Below are 27,602 nucleotides of genomic sequence, written 5' to 3'. Positions count from 1 at the left end.
ACCAAAATAATATATGAACCAGATCACTGAGTAATCAAGAGTTGACTGTATTTTTAAAACAGTCATCATTTATCATTAGAGCCCAAGAATTCTTGTTTCTCAGTTAATAAAAAAATTTCTGTTAAAATTGCTTCTAAATGTCAAGTGAATATAATTCAAAAAATGAGAATATAAAATTAGAACTGTTTTTAGAAGCACCATTAAAGCCTTGTAATTTCACTGACTTTTTAGATTTTCCAACTGAAGTTACACCTATGGACATTTTTTCGCCTTGTTATTGGCTAGTGGACATGAACTTGAAGCAGTTTTTGTCAGCTCAGAGGCCCCAGTTGGTTTGAATGGTATTTCCCCACAAAGGATAATAATATTGATTTGCTACAGGCATCTTTGACTATTAAGGATTCGGAAAGCTAAATTCCACTTGAGATGAGGAGCTATGATTCACAGGACCCAGGTTAATAAGACAAGAAAGAGTATAAGATATGTTGAAATTACTTAATCCATAAAGAGTCATCCAAGAGACATAGATATAGAGAACAAACATGGATTCCAAGGGGAAGTGGGGATGGGATGAACTGGAAGATTGGGCTTAACTTATATACACTACTATTAATATGTATAAAATAGATGACTAATGAGAACCTTCTGTATAGCAAAGGAAATTCTACTCAGTGCTCTGTGGTGACCTAAATAGGAACATAATCCAAAAAAGAGAGGAGATAAATATATGTTTAGCTGATGCATTTTGCTGTACAGCAGAAAGTAACACAGCATTTTAGAGCAACTATACTCCAATAAAAATCTTTTTAAAATGATCATCCATAGTTTAAATGCATGTGTTATTTACAAAATCTGGGGGAATACTTTAAGGTAAGACTTTTTTATTCCATCAACTTCTTCACTAAAATATTTGCTTTCTTAACGGAAGGCAACTTACTGTATTGAAGATGAATTCATTGCTTCCCCGGTGGCTTAGTGGTAAAGAATCTGCCTGCCAATGAAAGAGATGCAGGAGATTTGAGTTCAATCCCTGGGTTGGGTAGATTCCTTGGAGAAGGAAATGGCCACCCAATCCAGTTTTCTTGCCTGGAAAATCCTGTGAACAGAGAAGCTATGGGGTTGCAAAAACTCAGACACGACTGAGCCAATGAGCACGTTCACAGTGTACAGTAGAGTTGGGATCCCAACCCACAGCTCAAAGGCCACTCAAGATGAAGTCACCAAAGAATAAAAGAGAAGTTGAAGCTACTAAAAAAAATCATCAATAGTTAAATGCCTATGTATTTGTAAAAACCTGGCAGAAATTTAAAGAAGAGGATTTTATTTATTCTTTCAGCTTCTTTAAAATGTTCGCTTCTTAAAGCAATTTACCGGTTAAAAATGTTTGCCTCTTGTATGGAATTATTCCCTAAAAAGCAAAGGAAGCCAAATCATTTTTCCAATTGTGTGTATACTATGAATAGAAATGCAAGTTTATGTTGATGCATGGGTCAAAATTTCCTATAGACAAAAGAACAGCAGTAAATTCTAGTTTATTACATCTCTGCCACATAAACACCACAGGACTTAACCTGAAGATCTTTTAAGTTACTGAAAAATCTGATCTATGTGAAAAAAAACCTGTCTTTGATAATAACAGCATAGGATGTCTCTGCTAAGTATTGGTCCATATGAGTTTCTAAAAGAGGAAATAAACTATTTAGATTGCCTTCAGCACTGAAGTATGAAGTTCAAAAGGAGGTTTCCACAAATAGCTAGAGAATCAGAGATAGATTCTGTCCAGTTCAGATATTTGGAATTACTTAGGAGAAATGAAGTAAAGAAAATAACACTGATATTATTCTCTAACTCAGCATGGCCTGCATCGGGCGGCGGGGGGCGGGGGGTGGGGTGGGGAAAGGACACCAGAGTTTTAAAGAGATCCCCCAAATCTTGTTGTATGGATGTTGGTTTTCCTCTTTGTTTTTGTTGGCTTTACTTAGAGCCCCATGTTGAGCAGAGTTCTTGATGCTTTTCTGGGGGGCCAGCAGAGAACAGTGTACACCATCTAGTGGCTGAGTTCAGAACTGCAACAGTGCAAGAAGCGTTTGAGCAGAGTGCGGCGGTGGGCGTTTGCCGCCATGGCAGTCCACAGACACTCCTTCCACATGTCTTCAAATGCCTGAGGAATGCTAAAGCGATTGCCATGAATTCCAGAGGGAAACCCTCACCGCACATAAAAAGATTCGATCGAGGAAGTTAATTTAAACAGCCCTCAGTTAAAATCCTACTTTATTCTGACTACGTAGGTATAATTACTCTGCTTTAATGAGAACTCTTTTTACTTGCCTGCTTAGTACCAGAATTAATATTCCTACTGTAACAGTTTGTTATGTCAAGAAGTGAGCAACTTGGATGGGAGAGGAAATAGGTTCCATTTATGATCACATGCTAAGAGAATTGCTTCTCTAAATCACTAACCAAAGCTGGGTTTGCCAGTCTTTGAACTCCTAGGGAGCCACGGAGCTACCACAACGACCTTGAATCCACAGCCACAAGGCACATTTTCTAGAAATTAAATATATAACGTCTTCTACATGCAATGGATTCACAACTGCAATTCAAATGCAGTCAGTGAAAGAACATTATTAAATCATCCATAGTTTGGTGGGTAATTTTCATCACTATATCTTAGTACATTATGCTCATCTAGAAATCCAGAAAACTTATTTCTTTATTTTTATACAGTTATATATAAATTACAAAAAATAAACATTTAAGAAACAGAATGGTCCTGACGTCTGCAATGCTACTTCTAAGATTTGTTCTGAGGAAATAATCATTCACATATCACATTCAAAGATATTCACATCGGTGTTGTTTATAAGAGCAATTAATAAGAACCAAACTCAGGTGTTTGACAATTAGGGGATGTTGAGTGAGTTTTAGTTTATCCATACCAGAAAAAAAAAAATATATATATATATATAATTTATATATATAAATAATATAAAATAAAATATATACATACCACTGTTAAAAACTACTAAGGAAAAATCTATATTTTTCTTAATGAAAATACCATACATTTAAGGTGACAGGAGAAGATTAGAAAAGCAGATATATCATATGCATACCATTTTTATGTGTTTGTTAGAAGGCAAAGAAAAAGTCTAAAAGGATACCTTTTATCCCATGAGAAATGAATAATTTATTTTTACCAAGCTTATTACAAGAGAAAGAAAAGCGTCAAGGATGCCTCTGAAGTTTTTGTCCCAAGCAAGTAGAAAGATGGAATTGACACTGACTTCGATGGAAACATTTGGAGCGGAAAGTCAGGGTTTATTTGGAGGCATGTTAAGTTTGAGAGCACATTTGGTACCCAAGTGGAGCTGTATTGACGTGAATAAAATCATGTGGCTGGAAGATCACCAAGACAGTGAGGTGGATGGATGTGAGAAGAGATTTCAAGGTCATGCTCTTGGGGCATGTCAACGTTAACAGATTGAGTTGATGAGCAGCAATCAGTCGTGAGTCAAACTAGAAAGCAGCCGCTCAGGTTGAAGGAGGATCCAGAGAGAATGGTCTCCAGGAAGGACACAGGTATAGGAGAGAGTGTTCGATGCAAAGTGACGCAGCTAGATCTCATGAGACGAGCGATGGGAAATGACATTTCACTGATCAACATGGGCTTTGACAACAGCTGCTTCAGTGAAATGATGAAGCTATTCATAAAAGCCTCATTGAAAAGGCTCAAGTGACGATGGAAGGGGAACAATTGGAAACCTGGAGTAAAGGCAACTCTTTCAAGAATTATTTATATAAAGGAAAACAGAGGAATGGGATAGGGAGGAAGACAAGGATATGGATCCAAGAATGTTTTTTAAGGTGGCAAAGCAGCCCTTGTTTCTCTGCTGGTAGGAGAGATCTGATAAAGAGCCGGGGGCGGGGGTCAGGGGTGGAGGGACGGCAATGAAAGACACAAGGCGTGATAAAATTGCTCAGAAAATATCCTTGAATAGTTGAGAGGGAATGGGACGCAAATGCAGGGCCTGACTTTAGAAATGAGTGTGGATGGTCCATCCACCCTTAATAACAAAAGGAAGCAAAAGGAAAGGTAGGGTATAGATAATACTGATGCAGGTAATTTGGTAGGTAGGATGCTGGAAGCCTGTGGGAGTTCTTTTCTAAATGTTTCCATTTTCTCAGTGAAATAGAAAGCAATGTTATCAGCTAAAAGTAAATCAGGGAGCAGATGTTAGAGAGTTGAGAGAGAGCAAGCTACAAAATAGTCATTTAGGACAAAGGTCAGAAAAGTTTTTCTTTAAAGGGCAAGGTTATAAATATTTCATCCTTTGCAGGCCATTAGGTATCTGTTGCAGTTCTTTAACTCTGCCATGGTAACAAGAAAGCAGCAACAGACCATATATTAACTGGTGGCTATGGTTGTGTTTAAATAAAACTTTGTTTACCAAAACAGGTGGTGGGCCCAGCTTGGTCCTAGACCTTAGTTTGATAATAAATGGTGTAGGGGAACACAGTAGGAATTTCAGGCAACAATAACATGAATTTTAAATGATGTCATAAAAATATATCTCCAGCCACATGCTGGAGTTGTGTGGGGCTGGATATAACCAAGATTTGGGTTTTCTACACAAGTATGAAGAATGGAGAAAGGAACAAGAGAGTTGAGTGTGTGTGTGCCAGGAAATTATTAAAAGGCAAGTATTGGTATCTATGGAGAAGGCAATGGCACCCCACTCCAGTACTCTTGCCTGGAAAATCCCATGGATGGAGGAGCCTGGTAGGCTGTAGTCCATGGGGTCGCTAAGAGTCGGACACGACTGAGTGACTTCCCTTTCACTTTTCACTTTCATGCATTGGAGAAGGAAATGGCAACCCGTTCCAGTGTTCTTGCCTGGAGAATCCCAGGGACGGGGGAGCCTGGTGGGCTTCCGTCTATGGGGTTGCACAGAGTCGGACACGACTGAAGCGACTTAGCAGCGGCAGCAGCATTGGTATCTGAGCTGAGTCAGGAGGGAAGCAAGGACTTGACAGCTAGTGGGTAGTGGAAAAGAGAAAGGCTTAATGGCTTTAGGCCTCACCACTAGCCTTAGATGCTCAGATGCTTTTCCTGAGGGACGAAGGCGATTCATTAGCTATTTTATTGGAGGGTAAGAACTAAACTGTGGTTCATACTATAGAGTGACGATGCTTAGAGTAGTTATCATTCTACCAAAGAGATATAATGCTGCTTCCCATTTTATCAACTTGAAGGAGAAGCCACAGTAAGTTGAATGCTTGAAGGACAGTCTTGCTTACAGTAATAACTATTTTTTAGTTATGAGGACTACTCTCTCTCTTTTCTTCCCCTATTATTATGAAAAATGTTCTTGCCTATTCCCTGTCCACAAATAATACGGACACCCATTGTCATGTTTTAGTTAATGGTCTTTTTTCCCTCTCTTGATTTCTCCCTTTTTCTTGGTCTTCAGCTCTTAAGCCTTTACACGTGGTTATGTTTTACATTTTCTGGGTTGACACTTGAAGATGCTTACACTCTTCTTTTTTGCTCCCTTTAGACCTTTATCTCTTTTGTTGCATTTATGATCTTTAAGATGATGGCTACTTTTTTTAATTACAGTAAGTCCACTACATACAAACAAGTTCTGTACCAAGAGTGCGTTCATAAGTTGGGTACCTGTTAGCCCAAGCACCCAACTAACACAATTGTCTATATAGTACTGTACTGTAATAAGTTTATAGTACTTACCTTTCACACAAATGATACATAAAAAAATCCCCAAGATAAAACATTTTTAATATTACAGCACAGTACCTTGAAAAGTACAATAGTACTTTCATTTTAATAGCTGGCATATAGGGGCTGGCATTGAGTGAACAGGCAAAAAGAGTTACTGACGAGAAGAATTAGAGGAGGTAGGTAATGGTAGAGCTGAAAGATTATCAGCAATAAGAGATGGAGACAAGCTGCAGTTTCACTCAAGCCTGATGTTGTTGGCACAACATCAGCATCTGGTTCCTTGCTGGAACCAGATACACATTCGCATCTTTGAAAGCTCACAACTTGAAGGTTCGAGTGTAAGGGACTTACTATTATTTTAGCAGAAACATGCCCAGGTGATGAAAGAATGTTAACATGATCTAAGGACAAGATCCTTTCCCTGTTCACTTGGTTAAGGCTTTACTCCCTTCCTGAAATCTTCACAGCCTCTCTACTGAGAGTAGTTGACTCTTTGGTATTTGGGCACCTCCATGACCTTGTCTCGCTCTACTTTCCCAACTTGACATCCCATTGCTTCTCAAACCTTGCTTTACACTCTAACCCAACCAAGCTCCCTAACAGTTCCCCAGCCACCATGCCTTTCTGCATACATGGCATTGACTGGAATTCCCTGAGCTCCTCAGCATCGCTCCATTTCCCATCCTTCCTTCAAAGACCCATCACAAATCTCCTTTTAGCTCTTATTTTACAAGACAACTTAAAAAAAAATTACTCATTTGCCTCATCCTTCACTGTACTTTGGACTTATGTCATTACCTATCCTCTACTTTTTCTGTCCTTTATCGATGCTAAAGCTGTACTTTGGCCACCTCATGCAAAGAGTTGACTCATTGGAAAAGACTCTGCTACTGGGAGGGATTGGGGGCAGGAGGAAAAGGGACGACAGAGGATGGGATGGCTGGATGGCATCACCGACTTGATGGACATGAGCTTGGGTGAACTCCGGGAGTTGGTCATGGACACGGAGGCCTGGCGTGCTGCAATTCATGGGGTCGCAAAGAGTCGGACACGACTGAGTGACTGAACTGAAACGAACTGAACTGATATTCTACTTTGCATTATATTTTCATGTGACATAGATTTTTCCTTCATTGGACATAAGCCACTGCATTCTTCTCTGTTTTATACATAGCACGCAGTAAGTGTCTAATATATGTTGTTGTTGTTGTTCAGTCATTAAGTCCTGTCCAACTCTTTGCAACCTCTTGGACTGCAGCACGCCAGGCTTCCCTGTCCTTTACTATCTTCCAGAGTTTGCTCAAACTCATGGCCATTTGTCGATGGTGCTAGCCAACCATCTCATCCTTGGTCACCCCCTCCTCCTCCTACCTTCAGTCTTTCCCAGTATCAGAGTCCTTTCCAGTGAGTTGGCTCTTCACATCAGGTGGCCAAAGTAGTGGAGCTTCAGCTTTAGCATAAGTCCTTCCAATGAATATTTAGGGTTGATTTCCTTTCGGATTGACTGGTTTGATCTCCTTGCTGTCCAAAGGACTCTCAAGAGTCTTCTCCAGCACCACAATTTGAAAGCATCAATTCTTCGGTGCTCAACTCATATCTGTACATGACTACTGGAAAAACCATAACTCTGAATATACGAACCTTTGTCAACAAAGTGATGTCTCTGCTTTTTAATACACTGTCTAGGTTAGCCGTAGCTTTTCTTCCAAGAAGCAAACCTCTTTTAATTTCATGGCTGCAGTCACCATCAACAGTGATTTTGGAGCCCAGGAAAATAAAATCTGTTACTGTTTCCACTTTTTTCCCATATATTTGCCATGAAGTGATGGGACTGGATGCCATGATCTTAGTTTATGAATATTGAGTTTTAAGCCAGGTTTTTTCACTCTCCTTTTTCACCCTTATCAAGAGGCTCTTTAGTTCCTCTTCTCTGGCTGCCATCAGAATGGTATCATCTACATATCTGAGGTTGTTGATATTTATCCTAGCTATCTTTATTCCAGCTTGTGATTCATCCAGCCCAGCATTTCACATGATGTACTTTGTATGTAAGTTAAATAAACAGGGTGACAATATACAGCCTTGATGTACTCTTTTGTCAATTTTGAACCAGTTCGTTTTTCCCTGTCCACTTCTAACTGTTGCTTCTTGATCTGCATACAGGTTTCTCAGGAGACAGGTGAGGTGGTCTGGTATTCCCATCTGTTTAAGAATTTTCCACAGTTTGTTGTGATCCACATAGTCAAAGGCTCTAACGTGGTCAATGAAAGAGAAATAGATGTTTTTCTGGAATTCCCTTGCTTTTTCTATGATGTTGGCAATTTATCTCTGGTTCCTCTGCCTTTTCTAAATCCAGCTTATACATGTGAAAGTTCTCAGTCACATACTGCTGAAGCTTAGCATGGAGGGTTTTGAGTATTTCCTTGCTAGCATGTGAAATGAGCACAACTGTACGCTAGTTTGAACATCCTTTGGCATTACCTTTCTTTGTAATTGGAATGAAAACACATCTTTTCCAGTCCTGTGGCCACCGCTGAGCTTTCCAAATTTGCTGGCATGTTGGGTGCAACACTTTCACAGCATCATCTTTTAGGATTTGGAATAGTTCAGCTGGAATTCCATCACCTCCACTAGCTTTGCTCTTAGGAATGCTTCCTGAGGCCCACTTGACTTCACACTCCAGGATGTCTGTCTCTAGGTGAGTGACCACACCATTGTGGTTATCTGGGTCACTAAGAACTTTTTTTGTACAGTTCTTCTGTGTATTCTTGCCGTCTCTTCTGCTTCTGTTAGGACCTTGCCATTTCTGTCCTTTATTTAGCCCATCTTTGCATTAAATGTTCCCTTGAGATCTCTAATTTTCTTGAAGAGATCTTTAGTCTTTCCCATTCTATTATTTTCCTCTATTTCTTTGCATAGTGCACTTAAAAAGGCTTTCTTGTCTCTCCTTGCTCTTCTCTGGGACTCTACATTCAGTTGGGTATGTCTTTCCCTTTCTCCTTTGGCTTTTGCTTCTCTTGTTTCTCAGCTATTTGTAAGGCCTCCTCAGACAACCACTTTGCCTTCTTGCATTTCTTTTTGGGGGGATAGTTTTGGTCACTGCCTCTTGTACAATGTTAGGAACCTCCATCTATAGTTCTTCAGGCACTCTATCAGATCTAATCCCTTGAATCTATTTGTCAACTCCACTGTATAATCATAAAGGGATTTGATTTAGGTCATATCTGAATGACGTGGTGGTTTTCCCTACTTTCTTCAATTTAAGCCTGAATTTGGCAATGAGGAGCTGATGATCTGAGCCACAGTCAGCTCCTGGTCTTGTTTTTGCTGACTGTATCGTGCTTCCCCATCTTTGGCTGCAAAGAATATAATCAGTCTGATTTCAGTATTGACCATCTGGTGATGTCCATGTGTGATATATGTTAGGTAAAAATTAAATGAAATCTCTTATCCTCACGGAACACATGTTAAGCTAGTTTAAACCACACAAGGATCATCAGCATACCTCTTGATAATATGGGGACCTGTGTCATTTCATCCTAGTCATAGCCAAATGTGAATCTTTTGGGGACCATACATTTCTAGCCCCAATAAACCAAAACTGTGTTTTAAAGTCCATTCTCTATCAATTTCGTGCTCTAACAGTTTCATGCTTTTGTCAACTAGTTATCACAAGTGAAGGAATTTTGCTTCTTTGGGGTTTTGTGTCCTTCATAAAATTAAACAAGGTAAGAATATTTGAAGGAAGAACTAAGGAAAGGGGACAAAAAAAGAACTAACTTTTATAGTTTGTCTGTAATGAGCCTGGTGCATTCTGTAAGTTATCCAATTTAATTGAATTCTTGCAATAGCCCTATAAGGTAGATATTATAATTCACATCTTACTGATGAAGAAAACCACGACTTCTAAACTCACACAGTTAAATGATATCAAACCTAGATCTGTATGACAGTTTACTGCCTTCCATTTTAAAAGGCAGATTGCACATAAGTCTCCAAGACTGAAACTAGGAGCTAAAGCCACATGTATATTGCATTGTTAGTCTACCTTAACTAAATTGCTTTATTTTCTTCATCTGAAATGTAAAAGTATTGGTTGAAAGTTACAGAAATCCAATTCAATATAACTTAATGATTTGTCATCGAGTTAACAAATGTTTATCAGGTGTTCTCTGTGTGCAAGATATTTTTTCAAGGCACTAGGGATTCAGTGATGAGCAAGGCATTAATGCAGCCAGGAGCCTAACATTTTAGTATGTTTTCTGTCTATGCAGCTAATATATTTAGTATGGAAATACTTTATAAACAAAAGATCTGTCTAATGATAAACATTTCCAAGTGCTATTGAGAATACTACAAGAGGGTAAAAGAGTGATGAATAACAGAGGAGGCCTTTTTTAATGGTTACCTGGGAAGGTCTCACTTTCTAGGTGAATGAAGTGAAGGAGTGAGCCATGGGAATACATGAAGGGAAAGCATATAAGGCAGAGCAAACAGCAAGAGCAAAGTCCTCAACCAGGAATGTGTTGGGGGCATAGGGGAAATCCCCAAGGAGATCAGTGTGGCTGGAGCACCACTGGGGAAGGAGACAGTGGTAGAAAAGTTGGTTGAAGGTGGCCAACAGCCTGGCCTTATGGTTCTTGTAGGTCATTTCAAAAACTTCAAACTTTACTGAGGTCAATGGCAAGTAAGGAAAAGACTGACCAGAAATAAATGTCATCATCTGACTTGGTTTTTGAAGGATCATTCTGAGAGCCCTGTGAAGGTTAAACCAAAAGGGGTAAAGGAGACTGTTAGAAGGCTTTTTAAAAGGCCAGTGGGGAAAGGGATTTATAGACCATCTAAACAGGAGAGGAGAGCTGCTCTGACCTTATGGATAACTCAGAAACAAAATGTCAAAGTTTGGTCTCATTTCTCCTGGCTCCTGTTCTCCTCTCATTTCTCCTTACTCAGGTTTGCTTCTCCATTTTCACAAGAAACTCCAGGATCTGTGGCCAGAAAGGAAAGATTTCTTCTTGTTAGAGCCAGGATGAAATTCCCGCTGAGGGGCCTGGCTGGACCATGGGGCCATCTTGAGACTGACCAGTCACTCACTGTGTCCACCTCTGTGCTTATGGCCCAGGGCATGGGGTGCTCTAAGGATACCTGGAAGGAGCAGCAGGATAAAGAAGTATTTCTTTTCTGTCACTTTTTTTATTTTTTAAGATAAGGCAAAGCACCCTGTGAACACAGCAGAAGGATGGAATGGCTAGGGAGAGATTAAAGATGGTGTATCACTACCTGATAGAGGCAAGCCCCAGGGACTTCTCCCTTCTCTGGATTTCTCTGCCACAAAGCTCCTGGACCACCGTGTACTCCTTACAGATGGTCTCCTATGTCTCTGCATTAGTGTTTCAAATAATATAGCAACTTCAAGCTTCCCAAGAAAATAAAAAGGGCCATAATGTAAAAAGCTCTGATAAATCTAGTACCTATAATGAGACTGTGCTGCGTTTGCACATTGATTTTGACCACACTTCCCCAGAGCCCAGAAGCAGTCGTGTCATACATACCTATATCTGCAGTTTATTGAGAGAACTTCACATATGGGACTAACCAAAAACAACTTTTTTCCCCAACCACTGATTTTGTAAAACCTCTGTATTGGATGTCTCATCTCTCCCTGTGGCTACAGGAAAAGTTCTTAAAGCAACCCCAGGTGTCTTGGGATAGTCAATCAAAACCTTGTTCTCTAAATATACTTAAAGTTTCTCTGTCTCCTGTGGGTCCCCAAGTTCAGTGATTTATTGGGAGGACTAACAGAATCAACATATAGTCTTAATTATAGCTATGAGTTATTGCAGGGGGGAAATAGAAGGCAGGATCAGCAATAAGAAACGATGCATGGGGCAAAGTCCAGAGGAAACCAGGCTTTTCGCAGTGGAGACACACGAGTTGCACCCATTCTTTCCAGCATACAATCATGACAACACCTATGAAACGTTGTCTACCAGAGAAGCTCATTAGAGGCTGAGTGCCCAAAGCTTTCACTGGGGCTGGTCAGGTAGACATATGCCTAGCACACACCAAAATTCCATACTCCCAGAAGAAAAACAGCCTAAATCTCTTTGTACAATTTGGGCACAGACAGCCAGTCTTAGCTAAGGTAGTGAACTGCTCTTGAAATCTAAGTTCCCTAACATTAGCCGAAGTCCAACCTTTCTAGGAAAGGCCAGACTTTTCCAAGGATAGCAGTTTCAGGCCTGCTGTGTTAAATCTTTCCTGCACACTGAGGCTGACATGAAGGTGAGAAAGACTGACTCACCCTTGGATGGAAATCAACCATGCAAGTAGTCTGGTTCAACCAGAGATAGAGCAGAAGGGGAGGAAGACAGAGGAAAGCTCTTATTTGCCTGGTGTTTTTAGAACCTGACTTTCAAGAGGTAAATGCTGCAAAGCTGACTTTGTTATTCTCATGAGCTGTCTTTATAGATATTGTTGTACACCTCTTTCTTATTTTTTAATTTTTTTTAATTTAAAAAACTTTTATTTATTTTTCTTTTATTACGATTATTATTACTTTCTGGCAGTAATGCCATGCAGCATGCAGGATCTTATTTCCCTGACCAGGGATGGAACCGCCTCGCTATGTTGGAGGTGCAGAGTCTTAACCAGTGGACCTGCAGGGAAGTCCCAGTTATGAACCTGTTGAAGGCGTCCCACTGTCCACCACATGGCTTCTGTTAGGGTCACCTTGCACTAGCAACTAATCTTCTTGGTTGGGAAACCTTTCATGGCAGTTCTAGCCAAGCAGGCCCACAGCTCAGCCCACAGGGAGGTACTGGGTGCTCTTTTTTCCACCAAATCCAGAAATACGGGCTCCTCCTGCCTCCACTCTCTTCCTCAACATTCCGAGCACTGACGGCTTCTGCCAGCTTTGTATCTCCAGACTTCTCCTTGTCCCCAGAAATCCCTAAGAGACACAGGAACAACTAGCCCAAAGTACTTCCACCAGCCTTTGCTTTGTCTTTGGGGAGTCAGATGGGAGATTTCTGTTCTGTGGATGGAAAATGCCCAATGGTTCCACAACCACTCTGTTTAAAAAAATCCCAACTCACTAATAGTCTTCCATGTCATTGTGTATACATAGGCAAAATGTATGTATGTGCACAAAATCATACCACCACCAGGACCTAGCTTAGGAACCACTTTTAGAAACTCTTGCATCAATGGCCTGAGATAGGTCTTTTATTTTTTTAACACAAAGCTGTCATTTATTGAACAACAACTGTCTGCCAGACACTGACCTACAAAGTGCTGCTTTGCACAGAAAGGGAAGGAAATAATTTACCCCAACAGTCCTGGTTTATGATTTATCTGAAGTCTCACTTTCTCCCTGAGGTTATAGTTATTTCCATTCCACTTCTTCCATTGCTCTTTTCCTAGAACACATGTGTCTTACTTCTCTATTTACACATTCTCTTTTTCTCTGCACTGTGAGCTCTGAAATACAGGAGTGGCGTCCCAGAGTGTAGCAGAATAACTAATTCCTCAGTACGTATTTTTGAATGAAATAAGTGAGCTGCTACCTCCTAAGTTTTATAGTGAACTACCAGAGTTCACTTTCCAATAATGAGTGTGTGTGATCTACATCAGAAAATACGTCCTTAGAAATTCTCATTATATGTACCATACCCATTTCCTTCCTCTTGCCGTCAATAACTTGGGACAACGATAGAGCCATCACCTAAGAGAATTTAAGCTGCTGCACAATCATTTTTGCTGTCCTGTTGCCATATCATCCACAGTATAAATAGCCCTGGCTCCTTTGACCTTCATCAAGTATTTGCACAAGTTTAAATAATATAAGCTGCTCTATGGCTTTAATTCATTTATATAGTTGACTATATTTTTAATGAGTCTTTTTGGGTATAGACCGATGAAAAGTGCAATTTCTCAGTCCTCCAGAAAGACAAAATCAGGAAGACACTAATTGGCATTTAGGAAAAGGGAGACGTCAAAGCACTAGCATGTTTCATTAGCATGCCTCTGAAAACACACTTTAGAAATGCAGGGGGAAAAAACTCTAATATTTTGAAGATATTGCAGTGCTCATTCCCAGGTCTTCACAGGTGGCTCAATGGTAAAGAGTAGGCCTGCCAATGCAGAAGACATAGGAGACTCGGGTTCCATCCCTGGATTGGGAAGATCCCCTGGAGGAGGAAATGGCAACCCACTCCAGTGTTCTTGCCTGGGAAATCCCATGGATAGAGGAATCTGTCAGGATACAGTCCATGGGCTTGCAAAGAGTCAAACATAAGTGAGTGACTGCACACATATGCACACAGAGCTCATTCCCAAAGATGTTTTACCTTCCAAAAGTAAAAATAAAACTATTCTAAGTTCTAACTAACATATCAAGAACTATTCAAAATACAGTAGTTAATATTGTAATGATAGAGTCACAATTTGAAAAGTTAGTTTTGGTTGAATAGCTAAGAGAAGCCTGATTTTTTCAGACTCCTCAGTCTTGCTGGTTATTAGCACTCCCCTCCATTAAAGCACTCAGAACTAAAACTGTAAATCAACATTTATTGAAAAACCTTTGACCTTGGCACAATTAGGCTTATGATAGTTCCTAAAGAAATATGTCACAGTCTTTGAAGTACTTACAAACTTCCTTTGTTTAACATGTGTATTGCGTGTAGGGTGACATCCTCCTAGACAATGTAAAATCCTGATCTAAGGCATGTATCTTTCTCCTTTTCTTCCTTTTAATTCTTTCACTTCCTCCCTCCTGCACATCTTCTGGCATTCATACATTTTTTACACCTGCCAGAGAAGTAATTGCCACATTCTCTCATAATATTCAATCTTTTGTGCTACTAACGTTTATTGATTCACTAATATTTCTAATTTCTGCAATAGACATAAAAGCTCTATCAATGCTTGAGGCTGTATTATCCCATGTACTGGACACTGGGGTGGCCATAAAACTATAGGGATGTCACAGTCTAGCCTCAAGGAGCTCACAGATCTGAGTGGCACACAAAAGACATTTTTAAAAATTATTTTATTCTTATATATTAATTTTTATTGGAGTATAGTTGCTTTATAGTGTTGTGTTACTTTCTACTGTACAGTGAAGTGAACTGGCTATATGTATACAGATATTCCCCCTCTTTTGGATTTCCTCCCCATCGGTCACCACAGAGCACTGAGTAGAGCTCCCTGTACTATTCAGTAGGTTCTCGTTAGTGATCTATTTATATATAGTATCAATGGTGTGTATATGTCAATCCCAATCTCCCAATTCCCAATCTCTCACCCTCCCTTTACCCTCTTTGTGTCCATACCTTTATTCTCCATGTCTGTTTCTATTTCTGTTTTGCAAATAAGTTCATCTGTTTCATTTTTTAGATTCCACATATATGTGTTAATATATGATTTTTTTTTCTCTTTCTGACTTCACTCTGTATAACAGACTCTAGGTCCATCCATGTCTCTAATACAGTGTTTCATGACTCGGCAAGTGTAGGATAAAGTCATGCATTTTCAACAGTGGTACAGAGGAGAGGGTCACAAAGTAACACTCAGGACAACTCTCCCTCAGATACACTTTTGAATTATGAAAGAGAAACAGACTCTTTTGGTTCTTGCATAGTCTCCAAAGTCTAACACGTGGGCCCTTATTTTCAGATTGATATATCTCGAACTCACGTCAACAAGTTTGTCTCCAGTGAGACTATGGAAACCTGAATCTGTGTGTGCAGAACAGATTGGGAGTGAGGGAGAAAGTGTTGGCCATCTTTGGGTTAATTCAGAACCTCCACCAACTCATCACAGGATTCAGACCATGTGAATTTCTTACGGGATTTAATTTTCCAGACATCCAGACCATCCAGACCATCCATAATTAAATCATCCCCCAATACACAAAACATGTCCATTTATTGGTAGTTTGCAGGGCTCAGTGGTAAAGAATCCACCTGCCAATGCAGGAGATGTGGGTTCGATCCCTGGATCAGGAAGATCCCCTGGAGAAAGAAATGGCAACCCACTCCAGTATTCTTGCCTGGGCAATCCCATGGACAGAGGAGCTTAGTGGGCTGTGGTCCACGGGGTCGCAAAGAGTCAGACACAACTTAGAGACTAAACAATAAAGCAGAGATAATACAATCCAAATACAATAGAAAAAAGTAACAGAGCCTTTTTCATGTGTTATTTATTCAATAATATCTATCAGGCATGTGCTCCATTTAATGCAAGAGTTTGACTGTGTGTCTGATTCTGTCTCCAGAGAAGCACTGGCTAAGTTGCTAGATCTTTGCAGAAAGACAGGATGGTAGGATTAAACTAGTAAATTTTAAAAGATTTATGTTTCTTGATTATACTTACTATAAAAATGAAGAAAATGTAAAAAAAAAAAATTTCTACAATCCAATGGCAAGAAATACTCATTCAGTATCATTAAAATGAGGCATCTTTCTTTCAGGTTATATTTTTTATCAACAGCATGTAACTGCTGTGTGAATTTGCTTCAAGGAGTAAATATTGCACAAATATATATCCTAGCAATGCCATACTTCTAAAATATCATTTGTTTTGCCAATTTAGACAATCCCATAGACTACTTTAAGAACAGAAATCACATACTTAGAGGCAACTTATGATATCAAGAAATAAAAAACCAATAGAGAAATGTATAAAATACAAATGGATTTGAAATATATGGAAAATGCTCTTTCATATTTAAAAAAATGGAAATTTAAATTTTAACTGGACAGCAATTTGTTCACCTACCATGTTGGCAAAGGTACAGATGTTAAAAGGAGTACCATATAATGACATCCATAACAAGTAAGACACCCATCCTTTGGCTCAGAAATTTCACTTGGAAGACTTAATCCTACAGATAAACCCATGTGTACCCACATGGACACTCAGCAGAGAACTGCTTGTTATAGTAGCGGCAAACTTCACCACGCCCCTACTCTCCTGCCCTCTCACCCCTCTCACCCAGCCTCCATCTTCTCTCACCTGGACCACAGAAGGAGCATCCTGCCTCATCTTCTTTTCCCTCGTTCACTCTCACAACATCATAAGAGCCAGAGCAATGTTTTTAAAACATAGATAACGTCCTGCTGCTGCTAAAACCTCTCCAGTGCCTTTCCATCATGCTAAAAATAAAATCAACACCACTAATCTGGCTCGTAAAGACCCACCTACCCCGCCTCTGCCTGCCCCTGACATCTCCCATGCTTCTCTGGCCCTCACCCTTGGTGTATTTAGACACGGAGGCTTTCTCAAGGTTACTCAGGCACATCCAGCTCATTAAGGCTCTAGAATCTCTGCCTGGACCCCTTCCCCTTAGATTTCTCACAATGACCCCTTTTCACCCTTCAAAATTCACCTTCCGTGACAGTCTCGAGTGGTGATGACCCCAGGTCGAGCCCAGCCAGGCACTCGCTTTCTAACACTTGGTCCCTTTAGTTTTCCTCTTTACACTGTCCATCCTCACCTGGCTGTGTTCCTGTACGTTCCATCGTGTATTTGTGCAGATTCTTCTGCTCCTGTCAGTGAAGTTTCGGAGAGCAGGGGTACTGTCAGCTTCATTCGTTGCTATATTATCAGCAACCAGAGAAGTGCCTGCACATAAAAAATGTTTAGTAAATATTCATTGAGTGAGTGAATCAGAAGGGGATGGAACATATCCCAGGATTCCCCTCAGATGGAGCACAGCGTGGCTGTTGAAAAGAATGGGATGGTAGGCAATCCAGGGGTTATCCTCTGACCAAGGCTGCACCGTCGCACAGATCTGGCCTCGGTCTCCCTCCCAGACCTTATCTCAGATCCTCTGTCCTTGGGCTTCTTGCTGTACTTGCTGTACGCCACACCTGTGCCTCCAGGGCCAAGGTATTTGTTATTCCTGCCTCTATACCTGCATCCACCCCATGTGGCTGCCTTGCTCACTCTGTCAGGTCTCTGCTCAAAAGTCATCTGCTCAGAAAGAGCCTCTCTGACCACTGTCAAAATTCCTCACTCTCCCTCTCCATGGACCCCGCTTTATTCTTCTTCCTTGTTGTCATTGTTGTTTAGTCGCTAGGTCCTGTCTGACTCTTGCGACCCCATGGACTGTAGCCTGCCAGGCTCCTCTATCCATGGGATTTCCCAGCAAGAATACTGGAGTCAGTTGCCATTTCCTCCTCCAGGGGATCTCCCCAACCCAGGGATAGAACCCTCGTCTCCTGCATTTGCAGCGGATTATTTACCATCTGAGCCACCAGGGAAACCCACCTTTATTCAACGCACTTATCTTTTGAAATAGAAGTGCCTGTTTATTATTTGTGTCCATGTTAGTTACATGCTTTCCCTGACCACAATATTCCTTGATCCTGTTTGTCATGACCTCCCCAACAAGTAGAGCATTGCCTGGCATAGGGTAGCAGCCAAACAGATCTTTGATTGGTGGGGAATGAATAAATGAATGTTTTCTTGAGTTCAAAAAAAACAAAGTACTGAATAGTATGCCCATAGAATGCTATGCCGATTGTATTAAAGAAAATGACCCATATATATAACTTCTCTGGAAGAAAAATCCAAGAAAACAACAGGGCTGGCCTCTGCAGTAGGGAACTGAAAGGTTGAGAGGGATTTGAGGAAAACTTATTCTTCCTGCAGATCACTATTTTTTACAAGACTGTACTTTTACAAAAACACGGCCAATAATTACTTTTTCCAAAAATTATTTCATATTTGACAGTTTTGCAAGTTTATGTATTTGAGGCCAAAAGGAAATCAAAGTGCTCATAAATGTTACTTGAAATGATAAACATTCAATAACCACATCTTTAGTCATCCTATAAACTTGGCATAGCCCTATGCAGTCTTTTGTTTGGATGTTCGTGCAAATCCGTGGTTGCAAAGGATACCTACTGTTCGAAGAGGCATATGTTCCTAAGATATAAAATATGAGAGAAAACAGAGATGTGGATCTCTAGCAGATTAAGATCTTCATAAAGGCAGCAAGACCCCTGTACATTTTATATGCCAGGAAAAGGGCCTCTGGGCCCAAGGTACTTTGAATCTGCTTGCAAGGTTGAAATATGCCCTTTTTGTTCAAAAGATAAAAACCCTCTGCCAATAGACTCTCCCCATCCTTGCCTGGCTGATTCGGTCAGTGTTTTTCTGGCTCCATCAAAAACATGTATCTTACTTTCAGAAAATCCACTCTTTGAATACGTGGATTTATAGGGAAAAAATATAACGGAGTGTCAACTTACTTTAATTAAGGATCCTTTTAAATATGAAAAGAATAAATATTTAAAATACGATTCGATACCAAAAAATTATACAGAACTTTCAGGAACACCATCATTGAACACACAGGTACTCGGTAATTACTTGCTGGTTGGATGAACATACCTATTGAAAATCAGTAGAGTGAAATGGATGAGAGCGTGGGTTGGGATCCAGATAGCCCTGTGTTGGGATTCTATCTCTGCCATTCATTAGCTGAGTCTGACCTTCAACAAGTGACTTAACCTCTCAAGGCCTCAGTATTTCTTACAGAAATAAAGTGAATCACTAATGCAACCCTTGTAGTTAGCTGTATTAAATGAAAGCTATAGGCAAATAAAATATATATTTTATCATGTCTTATATTTTATCGTGTATTATAATATGTATTATTTCCTTCATGTAATTTCTGCCTGAATAAGAGCCAGTAATAACAAAACACAAGTTTTGCTATGTTTTCAGAAATATAATATAGGTAACTATATACAAATATTGGCTTCCCCAGAGGCTTAGTGGTAAAGAATCTGCTTGTCAACGCAGGAGATGTGGGTTCAATCCTTGGATTGGGAAGATCCCCGGAGGAGGAAATAGCAACCCACTCCAGTAATCTTGCCAGAAAAATCCTGTGGACAGAGGAGTCTGGTGGGCTACAGTCCATGGGGCTGCAGAGTCGGACATGACTGAGCACAAACACACACATATATATAAATATAATTATATATACATATACATATAGAGAACCCGCACAATGCCTGGCACATCGCAAAGTTTGGTTAATGGTGGTTCCTGCTGTGAAAAGTAACACAAAATACTCTTGAGAGTTTGACTCTTCGTTTTCATATCCACAAAGACCAATTCTGTGAATAACATCCCAGGACATTTCATTGCACTGCACAGAAAAGGGTAAAAGAATTTGTGTTACTGAGATTGTTATGGCCTTAAAATTATGAGAAAACAATTAGCAGGTATGTAAGTGAATTGTGGCAAGGATTCAACTTGTAACAATGACTAACATCTATTCAGTGTGTGCTGAGCAGTCATTCTGCAGAGTAAATAGTCTGACTTAATATCCTCTCCAAGTTTATTTTATAGAATCACCTGCTTCCTACTTTCTTAATTAAAAAATATTAAATGCAAATGGTTTATGAAATTTCCCAAACTAGAATAGAATAGCAGGGGTTTGGAGTGAGAAAACAAAAATGATACAAACTGCTTCACATTTAGAGACTGAATGAACCCCTCAGATGACCAGAGGTTTCTTCTTTTTCAGTTTTCTGGCTGTTTTTCTCCTTCCTTATAGCATTTTGAGTTTGTTTAATGAAGTTGAGACTTCTCACAAAGGGCCTTATAAACACGTGTTATTAGATTTTAAATCTGATTTGAAAGTGCCTCTCTCCTACTCCCTGTGAGTAAAGTGACCTTTTTAAATGGAGGGAAGTGGGTTTAGATGACAGTAATGATAAATGCGGTCATGTTCACTCAATAAAATAAGGCCCAGTGCATTTGAGGATAAATCAGTGAAATGTACAGCCCCACCTGTCTGTCTCCATCATTCATTTCCACTGTCACTTTCACAGTGGCTGATGGATCACAGTCGCTGTAAAATTAGACAGCCTTTAATCTCATTTCATCCTGATTAGCTTCTCTTTACCCTTTCCCTCTAACTCACTGACTGACACGCTAAAAACTCACACCGGGCTGTATATGAACAGGGAGTACAAACTTCTCTTATGATACCTGCTTGGCAGGGCGAGGCCCGTGTCCACCCCTAGAGAAATGTGGAAGGGAGTGGGCACGTCTTTCTTGTTATTTAAGATAATCAATAATTGCCATACCCCGTGTCATTTTAAACAGATGTTTTGTCTTGCTCACTGCTTTCTTTATTTTGCTTTCCTTCGGGCTTAATCAGAAGTCAAAGCAATGAGATCTTCTGCAAAACTCAAACACTGATTTCCTGGCAACATTTTTCTAATAGATTTGGAGTTTTACATTGATAATCATCTCAAAGGATTTTCTGTGTGTATGTATAGTTTCTTGATTCACAATAATTCAGGAATGAAGATACTGAAAGAACCAAGAAATATAGCATGCAAGGTTTTAAAACAAGAGTAAAAAAATGGGTAGATAAATGAGAATATCTTCAAGTAGCCTTTATATGAGCATTTCAAAGACCTTGTCTTCTCTTATTTTGAGGGATTCAATAGTTTAGTGTAATAATTTCATTTGTTTGCACAAAGCTTAACAATAGGGGTAATCAAATGAGAAAGAGGCTTAAGAATAAATCACGTATTATTTCCTTCACTTAATTTCTGCCTGAATGGGAGCAAGTAAATGACAAGAACAAAACACAACTAGTGTTCTATTTTCAGAGTCTGTGCTTTATTATTAATATAAAGCTGGACTTCCAGTTAAAAAGAAAATAATACAATTTTTATTATTTATAAAATGTGGGCATTGAATTGACCAAAACTGTAAAATAAATATTGTTGTAAGTAAGTTGGTTATAGTCAGTTCTTATTGTTTTTTTTCCCTTGGCTGCTCAGGGTCTTAGTTGCAACATGCGAGCATACGGGATCTAGTTCCCTAACCAGAGAGCAAACCCAGATCCCCGGCATTGGGAGTGCGGAGTCTTAATCACTGGACCACCAGGGAGTTCCCAGTGGCCTCTGTTCTTACACTTATGTTTCATATGAATAGATGCATCCAGGTGAAACAACCTGTGCTGAGTTCACCCTGAGCAGATGACGTTATGATAAACCAGAGTAGAACCAGGTTGTTCACAATACACATGGTATACATGATATATGAGTAGCATAGTTTTGTGCTTGGTATTTTGGAACCAGCATCATAATGAAAACAATGATGAATTAATTTAAGAAAAGAAGAAAAGGTGTTCAATGTATAACCAGTCACCCAATTTTAGTTGCTCCACAAACTCAACATATACTTTGCCCCGATGGACTCTGAGGAGTGGAGCCTGCAGGAGCTGTGTGGTTGAAAGTGTTTTCCAATGAGATAACTGAAGGTTGAGGGACAGAAGGACATTCCCTAGATAACTCCCTAAATCATTTGACTTAATTCATGGGCCACGAAAATCCAGGGCACACCCAATTTTTACTCAATCCCAAAAATCCAGGATTTCCATACCAATGCCATCTCCCTTGTGGCTGTAGTTCAGAAACAGTAAATATTCACAGTAAAAGTGAATACCTAATAAAAATAATGAAAAACTCCTAAAATCCTTTAATAAGAGGCTTAAGCTATCTCATTTGCTCTTTCTGGAGCTGTTGTTATAAGGATTCAAAGCTCTGCCAGTTTCTCCTTATTTTTGTATACATATCTTACCCAGCATAAGTACATTCTAAGTAAAATAGAAGATATTAAAAACAAAGGGAAATGAGAGATATGTATCATCTCAGATAAACTGGGTTATAAGATAGGCTCGTTCTCTCTCTGTCTCCCTATCTCTCTCCCTCCGTCTCTCTCTCTCTCTGTCTGTCTCTCTCTGTCTCCCTATCTTTCTCCCACCACTGGCAAAAGAGTACAGAGTACGAGCTGGCCCTGACTCATATTGATTTCCCACTGCACTAGTTTCTTAAGTGCTCTGTTGATCCGTGTCAAGCAATAAGTTCCCTGGCTGAACATGCATATCACCTCCCCATTTGTCCTCACCTAGATTTAAGGTGCCCATATGATGAGCTGAACAAGGACATCATTTTTCCTACTGGTGTCACTGGGCCCAAACCACACTGCCCGTGGTGTGACAGCTAATGCCATGCACGTTTACATTCACCATGTGATATAATAATAGCAGAGACGAACACAGCACTGCACACACGGGCTAACAGGGGTGTCCCATTCTGGTCCTGTGTGTCTCCCCAACGAACATGTGCATGAGAACAGATCCAGAGCAACCTGGCTTTGGTGGGTTTTCTGAATCACATTGCCCCTCTTCATAGGCACTGCATTTGGGGCAGAGCAGGGCAAGACGAGGGGAATGGATATCTGTGACATTCCTGACAGTTTTTATCTTTGTTCCAGAAGAGCTCTTAAGCAGATAGATAGAAAATGTGTGATTGTGCTGCTAATGACATTGTACAGGAAATTAAGCGTATACATTTGGAGAAGGCATTAAATCAGCAGGACCTTAATTTAAAAACTTAAAACTGTATGGAAATTCAGCTTGCTCATTGCTGTGGAATAGAAAACAGCCAAGCACCCTGAGTCTGTTTATGGAAAGATTGCCAGCAAGCCAAGTTTGGGCAGAGCAGCTTAATGGCTCCGAGTGGATGCTGGGGGATTTCTTCCAAGACGGAACCCCCAGCCCTGACCGTTGGGGAGTGTCATTCATGGTTTTAGACTGCGATCCCCATCAGCAGGCAGGTGAGGAGAACTTAAGAATCGAAAGCAGCCTGACACGTTGTTCTTGACTGATCTGCGGAATAATATTATGTAAAATTCACCCAAAGGGGTGGGGTTGGCAGTTGCTGGAAACACACTGCTGAGCCCTGTGGACTGGGGGTGCCCCGCTCTGCTGTGTGTGTGCTCTTCTCCCTTCCGACTTAGTCTCATGTTTTGTGCATTTTGGTGAAAGCACATAACTCGTGAACCAGGGTACCAAGTCCTAAGATGAAAATTTTCATATGTCCTTTTTTTTTCCCTTCTCAATTCTAGTCATGCCCTACAACAGTGCCCATCACTGCGTCGTGGAGGTGGAAAACTTCCTGTTTGTGTTGGGTGGAGAGGACCAATGGAACCCTAATGGTAACTATTGAACCACTTAGTAGTACATGCTCAACAAGTATGTGATGAGAGGCGCTGGTGGCAATCCATCTTGTAATTACCGTGGAAAACATATTTCTGTGCAGCAGGGACAAATGAAGTAATCGGTGATGGGGGCTGACGATTGGAGGGAGGGTCAACCGTTGAGCTGGCAGAGGACGGTACGCAGCAGTGCGTTCACTCATGGACTGTCTGGGGATTTGGCTTCGCCGTGATGCCCAGCCCCCTCTCCTTATCCATCCCCTGAGGAATGCCCCCAGCATAAGCCCAGACTCCCTGGAGGCAGGTAGCAAGTGGCAGCTATGAAGAATGCTCACCACCTTCTCCACCAATTTTCTCCCGTTTTATCAGGATAATAACACACAGTTTCAATAAGTAAACATCATCTGCCGTCGTGCTGAAGGTAACCTTAGCTGAAGTTCCTCTGCAGCCTTTATTACTTAAAGCCTATTCGGGCTACAGCATCTTTTGCAAGGGCTTCATCCACAGATTATCCACCATCTTCCCTATTGATGCAATTACTCTGTAGTTGTGTCAAAAAGAGAAACTAAACATTTGAATACTCTTCCCAAACCCAACACGGGGAGAACACTGCGCCTTGCTGCGCCTTGCAGAACACGCAAAAGTATCAAGATATTTTTGGAAACCTTGCAAGTGAAGGAGGGGTTGCCGTTGTAGCCTTCTCTGTAACAGAGATCATTATGACTGAGAAACCATAAAACAGCTTGCAGGTACACATTTTTACTTTAAAACCCCAGAACAGCCAGCTGAAATTACATATACTGCATATATTTTATGGTGAATGTTCTCTTTCAGCATCTGCACCAAGGCAAATTATAGAAAATTGTTACATCTGTTCATTCTAGAAAATCTTAAAGGAAAACTGCCCAGGCTACCCTCCAAGAATATTTCTTTGAAGAGAAAGGGACAGTCTTTCCCAAGATCTGCCTTGTTGGCTCATATCTTTCAGTGTTAGAAAGACAGTTTCTGGGCTTTGAGGAGAAACAGATTTGGATCGGGAACAAAAATTTATTTATTATGTCTTTTCTAACTTCTCTTTGCAATGACGGATTCCATATGTTACCAAAAACAAACAAACAAACAAAAAAGCCCTGGTAGATATATAATCCACGATGAACTCTCCTGTTTAACCTCTTCTTCCCTGGAAGTGTTTTGAACAGAGTGGAACATTTGTAAGAGAAAGGAGTGCAAAGCCAGCAGGTTTATCTAGGAAAGAACGTGCAGAATTGTTTTTTGAAAGCCAGATGAAAAGTAACACATGACAGGGGAAGGCTGGAAGGTCTTGTTCCTAATGACGTTAGTGATAGACTGCTTTGTAATATTCTAATATAAATGCCTATATTCTGTCATGCCCCAACTTACAGAGAAACAGTTTACATTTGCCACTTACCAATATTAACTCCCCCAGAAAAACTGCCCATGGGAGATTTCCTTTCCTTTCTTCTTCCTTCCCCTCTACCACTGGCTAAAAACTGCCACTCCTTGCCCCCACTTTATCACTCAAGAGATAGACAACAATCATGTCTGGTGACTGGACATCATAAGAAAAAAAGAGAGAGAAATGGAAGAGTTACAAGAAAATGGAAAAGACGAGAAGAAACTAAAGAAGTGAAGAGTAATCCAGAATTCCATTGCCTGTGGCCACCCTCTCAGGCCTCTAAGTAGGGTCAATGAAAGGCACAGGAGGAAATAACTGTCTTCATTTTATCCCACTGTCCTCACTCTACCTCACTCATTCCTTCTGAGATTTATTATCCCCTCTGGACATCCTTTGCCAACTTCAGAACATCTTTCTTCTTTTTATCTCCTCATCCTTCATCCTAGCCTCTTTTCCGTACCACTGACTTTGCCTCTGAAAGCTCTTTCTTCAGTTTCCATCAACATCACACGAGTGGTTAGCTCAGCCTTTTCTCTGAGTGATGGTCACTACCATTTACCACCAATAAGCAAAGCCGATTGCTGATTTCTACCACCAGTGCTCAGCATGTGCAGGTCCTACGCCCCGTTGCTGAAAGGAGGCACATGTCTTCCTCCAAATGGAAACTCTAAACCAAGCATCACAGAGAAACATTCTTATTCGTGGTGGGTGTATTCTACATTCCTCTTAAAAATATTCATCTCTGGATATATTTGGGAATTAATCTTGGAACATGACTATCAAGAATGACTTTTTCTACAGGGAAATGATTGTAAATTCTACAAAAACTTGATTACAAACCAACTCTAGACATAATCCTTCCTTGATTTGGAGCCTCCCTTTGTGAAATCCATGTCTTTGGAGTTATACTTCTTCTGGCACTCTTAGCTCTTTCTGTAATCCCCAACTCTTTCTGTAATCCCCAAATAAAACTTGATTTGACACCCAACCAGGTGATCCAAATCCTCCCATGCAATCCTTGGAACTCATGATTGCATATCAACAATATCCCTATAATCCTTAAACTCTCCCCTAAATGTCCCTTCAGCTTCTTTTCTAATCAAAGTCTGACTGTTCTCTGGGAGGACTATTAGTCCAGCCACTCTGTCCAATGGGAACTGTGTTCTGTCCCCCACCTTTGTTCTTATGCTCCATATTATTGGAGGCAGGTAGCTTTTCTATTTCTCTATTCACTCTCACATGCTTTAAACTCACCACTTTAAAGGGTGTCTTCAGATTTTACTTTCTGCTGCCCTTGTATGTAGCAGCTCCCCAGTATTATTATGGAGATGCCACCTCCTTCACATTTTCATTGTCCATCATCCCTTCATGTCCATGTGTGCTAAGTCACTTCAGCCATGTCCAACTCTTTGTGACCCCATGGACTGTAGCCCGCCAGGCTTCTCTGTCCATGGAATTCTCCAGGCAAGAATACTGGAGTGGGTAGCCAATCCCTTCTCCAGGGGATCTTCCCAACCTAGGGATCAAACCCAGGTCTCCTAAATGGCAAGCAGATTCTTTACCATCTGAGCCACCAGGGAAGCTCCTCGTGCCCATACTTCCCTCCTCACTGAGCTTATAGTCTATCACCCACCCTTATAGTCACATTAGTGCACAAACCTGCGGCCCTTGTGTCCATCTCTCCTATTATTCTTGCCTGGTAAAGCCCTGGTCCTGGTTCAGCCCAACTCTTTCCATCTCTCTCCTCCCCTTGAGCAACTAAATGGAGACATAGAAAATCATACAGCCATGCTGGCTACTAGCCAACACTACTAAATTTCCCTGGTCAATACACTCTTCCACCCTCTGGGTTAATTATTTGACACCTTGTCTTTCCTCGGATACTTCTTTCTCCAAAATCTCCCTCCTCACTCTCAGCTGATAGCCTTGCTTCATAGTCCAATGAGAATAGAAGCAATTAAACAGTAAAATCTTCATCTTGCTACTACCAAATCCATTGCTACCCAGATATTTTTTTTTTTAAGATTTTTGGATGTGAACTATCTTAAAAGTCTTTATTGGATTTGTTACAATACTGCTTCTGTTTTATGTTTTGATTCTTTGACCTCGAGTCATGTGGGGTCCCAGCTCCCCAACCAGGGATCGACCCACCACCCCCTGCATGCAAAGACGAATTTTAACCATGGGACCACCAGAGAAGTCCCACTACCCATATGTTTTAGATAAATATATCCCTCTTATTGGGCTTCCCTGGTGGCTCAGATGGTAAAAGAATCAGCCTGCAATGTGGGAGACCTGGGTTCGATCCCTGGGTTGGAAAGATTCTCTGGAGAAGGAAATGGCAACCCACTCCAGTATTCTTGCTTGGATAACACCATGGACAGAGGAGCCTGGTGTCCA

At 40.6% G+C, this 27,602-nt stretch overlaps 1 protein-coding gene across 1 annotated transcript in view; it reads left to right on the top strand.

The window, feature by feature from the left end:
* KLHL14 (kelch like family member 14) overlaps window positions 1-27,602 on the top strand; it is a 108,852-nt gene that overhangs the window by 61,451 nt on the left and 19,799 nt on the right. The window contains exon 3 of the mRNA XM_006054835.4: window positions 23,696-23,785. Within this exon, the coding sequence (XP_006054897.1) occupies window positions 23,696-23,785 (90 nt within the window). The remainder of the gene's footprint in view (window positions 1-23,695; window positions 23,786-27,602) is intronic.

The sequence above is a fragment of the Bubalus bubalis genome, chromosome 22 (assembly GCF_019923935.1).
Source record: "Bubalus bubalis isolate 160015118507 breed Murrah chromosome 22, NDDB_SH_1, whole genome shotgun sequence".
Taxonomy (NCBI): Eukaryota; Metazoa; Chordata; class Mammalia; order Artiodactyla; family Bovidae; genus Bubalus; species Bubalus bubalis.
This window is presented reverse-complemented; position numbering and strand designations above follow the sequence as displayed.